At 38.1% G+C, this 10,812-nt stretch overlaps 1 protein-coding gene across 1 annotated transcript in view; it reads left to right on the forward strand.

Moving 5' to 3' along the window:
• LOC119456358 (AMP deaminase 2-like) overlaps nt 1-10,812 on the forward strand; it is a 79,137-nt gene that overhangs the window by 53,773 nt on the left and 14,552 nt on the right. The window contains 2 exon segments of the mRNA XM_037718071.2: nt 4,363-4,425; nt 4,771-4,902. Of these exon segments, the coding sequence (XP_037573999.1) occupies nt 4,363-4,425; nt 4,771-4,902 (195 nt within the window).

Consider the following 10,812-nt stretch of genomic DNA (forward strand, 5'->3'; position numbering starts at 1 on the left):
TGTAATGGCACAAACTTACTTTTGATCTCATTAAACATTGGCAGTGCACATAGATATGGCATTCAGGATTTGGATGTATGCAAGAAGACCAATGTCATAGGTGATATATTCATTAATAACCGTTGACTCCTTGTAATGGAAAGCACAAAGGGACCTTGCAAGTCTGTTTACATTATCAAAGGTTTAGCTTAACAGAAGTATTATTAACCTAAAATAACTCAATGCAGCTCCTTGAACTTTCCAGCTTATCAGAGAATTAGCTAACAGAGGCATTCTTAATGGAGCCTACTGTATTTGTATTGCCAATTGCCTAATGTGACCTTTTTGTCAAGAAATTTTGATAATGGTTGGCAGCTTAAAGCTTCTGTATACCCGCTCAATCACAAAGTCAAAAAGAAAGAAAAGGCAAGCAGTCAAATTGTCAATCCAGCATGTTCATTAAAATTTCCTTATTGCACGATCTACTAAGTTCTTCAGCATGTCCTTGAATACTTGCAGCTTATGCATAAACATAGCGCACATTGATCAAACATTTGATGCACATCTGTAACTGTCCACTGATATCTAAAGGCAAAGGCTCTTGCTTGAGGCCAGTGCCCTGTTCTTCACTTTTGTCTCTTAGATAGTCACTTGCAAATAAGTCAGTTGCGGTTATTCAAAGAAGGTGAGCTATGAAAAGTATCCAGTCTCTTAACATGTTCTAGAATAGAGTTTTTTGGTGATCTAATGTGCAAATTAACCTGACACTGACCACACCTGTTGTTACAACATCACAAGTTAACTTTACAAGTAAAGTTGATGACTAAATGCTTGGTGTAACAACATCAAGGACTGCTGACACATAGGCGCTTGTTAGGCATAAGTGCCTTGTGTAAAGTGGCATGCTTTCAACAAGCAATGTTCTTCTAGCTGACTTCGTCTATATCTTTTTTTTTTTCTTTTTACAGCATTTGTGATTTATTACAATAGGATCACATCCTTATTGTTCTTGTAAATGCATCACAGATCTAGTGGAATTTACTGTGTGTCATCGGTTGTATTGGAACAGATACTATAAGGTACATTATAATGGTACCTACTACAAGTCATTACTGCCTAGGCATTATTTACGGAATACAATATCTTTAGGGAGCCTAGTTTATAGGGAGTTTTAGTATAGCATAAAACAGCAAACGCAAGGATTTAGCATTAGCGTTGCGTGCTGCAAACTGCACATGCGCAGATCGTAAACGTAGCCAGAACTCTTACGTATGTACGCTATTTCCAGAATATAGCATTCAACGCTAACGCATGCAAGGAATTCCGTACGTAGGGCAAGATGGCGGCGCCTGTTGAAGCGAGAGCCGTCCACTTTGGATCTATCGAGTTGTTGGCCTGCACTGTTCGGCTCATTCGTTCCCCTCTAATGCTCGTGTTTTCTTTAGATTTGTGTGATGATGCTTCGGCAGCGACGTACAGGTGACAAATGGGCGTTGTTTTCTATACACGTTCTCGATTGGCTGCGGAGTAGGCTTAACGAGAGGGTTTGCTCATGTTTGCTGTATCCGCCTCGAGATGGCGCCCTAGTGTATTTGCGTTAGCGTTTTGCTCCGTTCCGCTATTCTAAAACACTACCTTGTACCGTGCAGTGCAGCCTTTCGTTGAGTTAGCGTTGCGTCGCACGCTAACGCTAACATAAGCGTTTTCCGCGATACTAAAACTCCCTTATGAGTGCACTTGTCCTTGGCTGGGAGGACTCATTTTATTGTGTACCAAACCCCTTGTACGCTGAATGCTTCTCCTGTATTCCACTAACTCTCGGATAACACGAGTGAGATCGAGTTGTTTAGAGTGGCAGAATTCACCTGGAAAGAATGAATGACTGACAAAGTTGGTGCATTCTCCTATACACAGCACAAAGAATAGAACCTGTCTCTTCTCTTTCTTTCGCTGTACAAGCGGGCAAAGCAGCTATTTCTGCAGGGATATCACGTGAGATTTGTTCGTGAAAATGGACATTGAGGTGTAAAAAGCAAATTCTTTTCGTTGCTCAGTTTTCAGTAGCTCTCAAGAAGAGGGTGGAACAGTCAAAGTGTTTTTATTGTCCATCCTTGGTATATCATAAATGCTAATAGGATCTATCATTCACTTGCTTGCTGTTAAGCTCATTGTCCACATTGTGCATGTAGGTGGAATGTATTGTGTCATATAAGTGCACTCTTTTGCTCAAAACCAGGAGCGACTTCAATACGGAACAGAGCTCGCATGGCACAGAGAGCAATGTGTGGTGTGTATTCATGCTCTGTGTGTTGTGTCCCATTCTTTTTTGAATTCATTCTTGGTTTTGGGCAGGACAGAACATTTATCTGATGTAATGAATGTATAACCAACTGGCCCTTGTTGCAGCTTCACTTGAAAAGGATGTTCCACATCAACCACTGCGGTTGGGAATGGCACTTATTCATGCAGTTAGGGCTAGGTCATGTACAGGTTATGATTAATTTCAAAAGAGTGTAGCCACTAGTCTTTGCTCACATGGCTTTAAATCATTTTGGTGGTAGTATACTAGCCAGCACTGACTTCCTTTGAGAGTATGGGTACTTCAGCACACTCTATACTTCCTGTAGTCCCATATAGCAGGCCATTATACACCAATGCTGCAACAAGGCAACGTGCACATTGGGGTCACAGTAGCAGTGGACTACAATGTTTTTTAAACGTACAATAATAAATGTCCAACAAAGTCAGTGCGCAGGCAGTTAATGCCATGGGCTGATTAATCAAGCTGCTCACATATCACATGGAGGCTGCGATATCCACCTCCCACTTTTCATGCATTGCCTTTTCTTTTATTTTCACTCCTTTCCCTTCATCAAGAATGAAAGTATTCATTCATCTTGATGAATGCCCATTATCAACACCTGCCTTAGAAACTTCATTTACTCTTTATTCACTTGTAGTTAGTCGGTCTTTCAGCAGTTATGTGTGTTGGTTCGAGGGGTGCTCTCTCAGCTATTTCCTTAATTAGCATTTTCATATGCCTGAACATTAGTGCATACACAGTTTCACTTTGTGTTCCCTGTAATCCCAGTTAGGCTTATGGACTGCAGATCTGCCTGCCATTTTTCTTTGGCGTGATTGGCTATGCATTGCACCAAGTTACCCTGAGGACAGTAGGGTACAAACTATAGGCCCTCAATTTTCCTACAAGCATTGCCAGAAAGTTTGAAATTTACAGATATTCAGATCATCAAATTTACGACTGTAATTCCACGAGCATCTATAAGGCATCTGGAGTAGACAGAATTTATACATAATACATGGTTCTAAAATATATATTAATAATTTGTGAACAGGACTTTGTAAAACTCATAATCAAAATGATGGTTCAGGTACATTCTAAACTAGTACATTACATTTGTTACATTAATTTTTTTTCTTTTAATAGCAGCAAACTTGATTCAGGTTGGCACAGCCATTACCTAATGATAACATTTCTGCTTTTACATATATTTATTTAGAAGGAGCCTAGGCTAGAGCTTCCACGTCAGTCAATTTTGCGGATTCTATGGAAACATCAGTAGACAGTTATGCACAAGCACCTTTTCATTTTCATTATTATTATTATCTTTTTTTAATGAAATTTCTGATGTCATTCTAAGTTGTGCTATTCTAAGCTTCAGTTTGTACGTCTGTTCAGATGTACAAAAGGAGAAAAATTGCATAGATGCCTGTTCTGTTTCTCTTGCCTGTTTTGCTGCTCATTTCTCGTCTAACCATCAGCAAGGAAATAATTCTACGGAATATATACAGCATAGCAGTATATATTTATATTCTCCACTTATCTTTTGGTGACCCCTTCAGCGCTCTTCCTCTTACACAGTATTCATGATGTAATAAATATTGTTTGAATCTCATTAGCCAAGTTGTTTGTTGTACCATGTAAGCATAAATTTTTGTTGGCAAGCCCTTATATAACATTGTCACAGCTTGTTTCTACATTGTAAGTGGCATGTCTGGGGTTCCATTAGATGCACGCAGTTTTGCTACGACCCAATAGCTTATCTCGCATTATCTTATGCTTTTCTTATTAGTGAGAAAAAATTGGATATGTCTGCCACTTTGTACTTCTCGATCTCATTCATGGCCCTTTTTGTAATGCCGTTGTATATGTTTCTTGCCATTAATGTCTGTGGTTTGTGCATTTATTTTGAGTTATGCATGATTGTTCTTATTTTTAACTGCTTTATTATTTTTTTTTTGCTTGGTGCATGCCGAATGTCGATGTTATTTTGTTTCTGAGTAACCATCTTAACCATTCCATCCCTGCCAACTCTTTGAAGATGGATGTATTCCTAAGTTTCCATCTTTTTCAACTTCTAGGTTTTCAGTGCCATGAACATTACAGCCTACGACTTGAGCGTCGACATGCTGGACGTTCATGCGGTAAGTTTGCTTGTTTGTGCCATTAGCAAAGCAAATGTATGAAACTTTGTTGGGCCTTGAAAAGTGTATGCCATGATTGCTTTCTGAAGCTGAATAAATTAGTGTCAATATTCAAATGCTTGTGAATTATTGAGCAGTGAACACCACTTCATAAGCCTTCCAAGCACCTTTAATTCCCTGACAATGAACTACTATAATAAACAAAAGTGCATCAAAATTTTTCCTACAGTGAGTTACTGTTAAGAAAAATACTTCCTTATGCTCTTTCTTTATCTAGCCCTACTGCATAAGAAAATGCATGAGGCTCGTTCTAATAACCTTTCTCTCTCTCCTTTTCATGCCCAGGACCGAAACACATTTCATCGCTTCGACAAGTTCAACACCAAGTACAACCCTGTTGGTGAAAGCAGGCTGCGAGAAATATTCCTCAAGACTGACAACTACATCGGGGGACAGTACTTTGCAGAAATCTTAAAGGTTTGTAAGTGCAGCATTCTTTGAGTGCATGTGAGAACATCTTTCCAAGAATACAAGCACAACTTTCTGAACTAAAATGTGCAAATAATTCATTTGCTTGGACACTGGCTAATTATGGTAGTGTACGAGATGATAGGCAATTCATGAGCCAATTACAAAGAATTCTTTGGAGTTATATTTTTGGATCGAAGTCTTTCTTTGCATTGGACCATTTTTTTTTCCTAAATTATTCTTGAAAGCACGTTAAGCAGTAAAATTTTTTATATAAAAAGCACGGAAATATAAAATATTTTGGTGTTTCAATTTTGGTTTATTCACATCCTTTACATGTGGACAGGCTCGAGCGAAAAGTGGCACTTCACTTGAAGAGAGCACCCAAGTATTGGTGTCTGTGTTACAAGGTATACAACAAAAGTATACAGGTGTCTAATATACATAAAACAAAAGGGTACAGCCAATAGAGCTGCATTTACAGTTCCTGAAAAGTTTACAAAAAGTTCTTATGGCACAATCTTCTGGTTGCTAAGGATCTAGAAGCTACTAAATCATCCTTATTTGATGTATCAAAGGGTACAGAACAGCATTTGGTTTAAAGTACGACATTAAAGCAGATTTGTATTTCTAGAAACAAATTGTAGGAACTGACCTTGACTCCCTTCTTGTCGTTAAAAAAAAAAAAAGCTACTGTAAGAATTGGTATTTATATATCTTGTGGTGCTGCAAGTTTCCAGTGACCTTCTAGTACTTTGCAATGTGTTCAACAAGTAAGGCAAAGTTTGTTTATTTATTTATTTATTTATTTATTTATTTATTTATTTATTTATTTATTTATTATTATTATTTATTTATTCATTCATTTATTCATTCATTCATTCATTCATTCATTCATTCAAGATACCTTACAGGGGGCCAGAATAATGGGCATTGGGTAAGGAGCTTCAAAATTATACATGGTATAAGGAGCATACAATTATACAAATCATGTGAACACTTTGTTAATAATGATACAATGAGGAATCAAGTTTTCACGTTGTCTAAAATCCTCAGAGCAAAAAAGACAAGAAGCAGAGCAGACAAGAAGTTAATTAATGTATGAAATGCATGTTTGTGTTGTGACAGTTTTTTTTTTTTTTTTTAGCTTCAGCTACAAGGATATCGGGAAGGTCATTCCACAAGCGGTTGACACGGGGAAGGGCAGATGAGTTATAAGCATATGTTTACCATAGATGCGCGTGAAAGAAAGATGATTATGTAATCTTTGTGACGTGAATGGAGAGACTTGCAGAGTTATTGGTGATGGCCTTGGTCCGTGAACATACTTTTAAACAGCAATAAGAGTGTTACATCACAACGAGTGTTCAAATATATTGTACTGCAACATCTGCCATCCATGTTCAGTTCGGCAAAAGGGAATAGACCAGGATTCTTGGTCTTGAAATTAATAAGAAGAAGCATTGGCCCTTAGATCAGAGTTTAGATCAGAGATATCCACAAGAACATACTGATTATGATAGCTTTTAAAATATTTGAGAGCTAAGTTCCAGTCATAAAATGTATATGCTGGTATGACATTAAAATTAAAGAAAAAATTAAATTATGGGGTTTTACATGCCAAAACCACGATCTGATTATGAGGCACGCTGTAGTGGGGGACTCCGGAAATTTGGACCACCTGTGGTTCTTTAATGTGCACCTAAATCTAAGTACACGGGTGTTTTCGCATTTCGGCCCCATCGAAATGCGGCCGCCGTGGCCGGGATTCGATCCCGCAACCTCGTGCTCAGCAGCCCAACACCATAGCCACTGAGCAACCATGGTGGGTTGTATGACATTAAAATGACGAAGCAGTTTTGTATGTGTACGGTAATCTACGTTTGCTGTCAAACAAAGAGACCTCTTTTGTAACATATGTATTCTTAGTTATTTTTGTTGTTGTTGTTATTGTATTTCCCCCTACCAAAAACAGAGTAATTTACATGAGATAAAAACAGTGTATATTAGAGATCATAAGTTTTATTGATACAGGTAGAATGTGTTGAAATTTGCAATATCGACACTCTTAAATATGTGTGTTTGAACATAGTCAAAATAATCATCCCGTGTCATGTTTTTATGAAAAACCACACTAACAGTTTTTATTGTGTCAGCTAACTGTAGTGAAATTGCTTAGAAATATTTGGCTCTAATGAGTAACCGAACAGTTACTCATTACAGCCAAGGATGAACAGTTTGTAAATGAACAGTTTTCATTTTTGGCATAATCCAGTTTTCATTTTGGCACTCCAGTTATGCAGATGTTCCAGTGCATTATTAATTTAAAGTGTCAAGCACTGCTGGTAAGGAAGAGGCTGGTGTCATTGGTATACACAACATAGGTTGGCTTATTGCTGATATTGGTAATGTTGTTTATATCAAGGCTAAATAATAGCGAACCCAAAATACTTCCTTGTGGGATGACAGTGAATATTTGATGAAAAAATAAGACTGCTGTCCCTATGCTTACATATTGAAGTGTATGTTGTAAGTAAGGCGTAATAAGCAAAAGGAGTGGCTTGCCACGAGCACTGTTTAATTTTTTAATATTTGTTTTATGAATAAGGCAAACAAAAGCCTTCAAGAAATGCAATATAAATACTTATACATAGGTTTCTCAATTCAAAAGCCTTAAGAATAATTTCCTTCTAAGCTGGCAGGGTGGTTTCAGTAAGCCTATCGTGGAGAAAATCTACTTGGATTGGTTTTTAAATTTCAATGCCTGACAAAATTTAATTAGCCATTTGTAAATAATTTTCTCCAATCGTTTGGAAAATATCAGCGAAATTGAGATTGGCGTGTAGCTCGGTAATTCATTCTTATTATTTTTATAAAGACAATAACTTTATAAATATGCATCATTTTTAGAAGGCAACCCGTCAATAATGCAAGGTTCTGAATGTGAGCAAGCAGATGAGCAATAATGTCGAGCACTAACATTGCCGGTTCATTCCGAATATCATCAATATCTGGCGCTCTATTTTTAAAAGAAGCATAAATGTCTCGCAATCAATTTCATTAGTTGGTTTTAAATATACAGTGTGTTTCAGCGAACACTTTCAAAATGTATTTAAGGTTGCCTGTGGCAGATAGCCCAATTCTAGTTACTGAGCTGGTCTACTCAAAGAGGTGGACATTACTTGCGTAAAAAATTTAAATGCATAATTGACTAATCAACAAAAATTACTAATTAAGTTTTTAACTAATTACCTGATGGCCCATATTGCACTTCACAAATTGTAGCCGTGGAGTTCACAAGGCGGATCCACTTGGAATTAATTCTCTGGATCATACCAGCTTTGAGATATTAATTCCCGAACTTTGCTGAGAAATGCATTGGCGTTCCAGTTAATTTTGTGCTTCAATGCATAAAGCGACGTTTTGTTAAGAAACTAACTGGAACGCCAATGCATTTCTCCGCAAAGTTCGGGAATTAATATCTCGAAACTGGTGTCATCCCGAGAATTCGTTCCAAGTGGAACCGCCTTGCGAACTCCACGGCTACAATTTGTAAATTGCAATGTGGGCCATCAGGTAATTATTTAAAAACTTAATTAGTGAATTTTGTTAATTATTCGATTATGCATTTCGATTTCTTGTGCAAGTAATGTCTGCCTCTTCGAGTAGACCAGCTCATGAACTAGAATAGTGCTATCTGCCACAGGCAACTTATAAGAATTTTTGAAAGTGTTTGCTGAAACACCCTGTATATTGTGGTCATTTCTCTTGATGTGATACATTACAGGAGAAGCGAGTTGTCCAATATTGACTGCATCCTCAAAAAAGTTTTTCAAATTGTTCAGCAAGCTCTAATACATGTATGTGTTGACCATTTGTGATGAGTTCAGCAACAGTCTATGACAGCTGCACATGTTTTAGCAGCCCATTAAGCTTCTTTCACACACCCCTTATTCTATCACAGCATTCCTGTCGAAACTGGTCATGCAGGTACTTGCTCTTTTCACTCCTAAGAAAGATAGGTGCTTATCCTGATGCTGTTTAAATATTTGAAGATCGGCACTTGATTTAGTTTTAAGAAATTTTTTATATAATCTCGTTTTTTTTTTTTAATTCTTTTTGAGCACTTGTGGATAATCCTTAGCTTACGACCCTTACCACATATTCTGCACCTCATTATTTCTAATTAAATACTCGTAGTAGATGCGCTAAAGAGTAGAAATAAACGCCTCATAACCTGCATCTGCCGATTCGCAACATCAAGCTTCTTTCTGTTTTTCTTTCTTGAGCCTTACAAGAAAGGCATCCAAATTTGAGTTGTGATTTTTTTTTATTGTTTATTTCCTGGGGCAGTTAGTTTGACTGAAGTTTCTGCAAGAAAATAAGTAGTGGTCACTGATACCGGAGCGCAATGCTCCTCATATCACCCAGTCTGCGTTGATATTTGTGATAAAAATGGGAACGGGTGACTTTGTTGAACGAATGAATGAGGCCGTAACATGCATTGCTGTGTTTGCTAAAAGCTTATGGCCACTTGATTCTACAGTGCATAAAAGTGTCGCCTGATTTGAAAATGATTCCATAAATGTATGTTAGTATCACCTCTGAGTATTGATTTATATCTGTTGTCATTTATACGAGGGGAAGTCAAAAAGTAAAGGGACTTTTGCTATTTCTCACACTAGGGTTTGGTAACACTGCTAGTATCCAGCCCTGAATTAGTGTCATCTGCAACACTTCTATTGTCGTTCTACAGCACTTCTATCGTTCTGTTCTATAGCTCCATTATCGATCTGCACCAAGGAGGAAATGAGGGTAGTGATTCGATTTTTGTTTGCAGAAGGTGTTAAACCTGCGGAAATTATTCGTCGAATGCAAGCGCAGTGTGGTGAAAGTTGTTTATCGCGAAGCAAGATCTACAAATGGATAAAGTGTTTCAAATAGGGAAGAACTTCTTCATGTGACGAGGAAAGATCGGGCAGGCCATTGACGTGAACGACTGAGGACAATTTGAAAGTTGTTGAGGGTATGGTGATGGAAAACAGACGAGTCACGGTGGACGAAATCACCAATACTTTACATATCAGTCATGGTTCAGCGTATTCCATCTTACGCGACAGGCTAAATTTTCGGAAAGTGTGTGCAAGGGGGGTCCCAAAAGACTTGTCAGCGCAGCATAAGGCACAAAGGTTGGACATCTCTCGTAAACATTTGGCCCGTTATTGTCGCGAGGGAGATGGATTTTTACAGCAAATTGTTACTGTAGATGAAACTTGGGTACATCACCACGAACCAGAAAGTAAGGCTGCAAGCATCAGCTGGTAAAATTATGCAAACACTTTTCTGGGACATGGAAGGTGTGGTAGCCATTCATTTCACCTCAAGAGGCGAAACTCTGAACAGTGAGAACTATTGTGATGTGTTGCGAACTAAACTGGAACCTGCAATCAGATCCAAACGTCGTGGAAAACTGCAAAAAGGTGTCATTCTGCAGCAAGATAACGCTCGGCCACATTCTGCCAAACAGACGGCCGAAACGATAAAGGAGTTGGGATTCAAATTTCTGGAACACCCGCCATGCAGTCCAGACCTAGCTCCAAGCGATTTTCGTATGTTTGAACCATTGAAGGAAGCGCTCGGGGGAAGAAAATCTGCAACCGATGCAGAAGTCATTGATGCGATGCAAAATTGGTTACAGGTGCAACCAAAAACTTTTTTTCCGATGGAATTAAAAAACTTGTGAAACGTTAGGCAAAGTGCGGTAAAGTGCAGGGAGGTTATGTAAAAAAATAATTTATGTTTCAGCTTTTCTATCATTAGAATAAGTGTTCCTTTTCGCAAAAGTCCCTTTACTTTTACGGCGGAGCTGTTAGAACCTCACTATAATTATCATTCTGTCGTCCGCAGCTTTGTCGAGCT

Source organism: Dermacentor silvarum, chromosome 6, assembly GCF_013339745.2.
Source record: "Dermacentor silvarum isolate Dsil-2018 chromosome 6, BIME_Dsil_1.4, whole genome shotgun sequence".
Lineage (NCBI taxonomy): Eukaryota > Metazoa > Arthropoda > Arachnida > Ixodida > Ixodidae > Dermacentor > Dermacentor silvarum.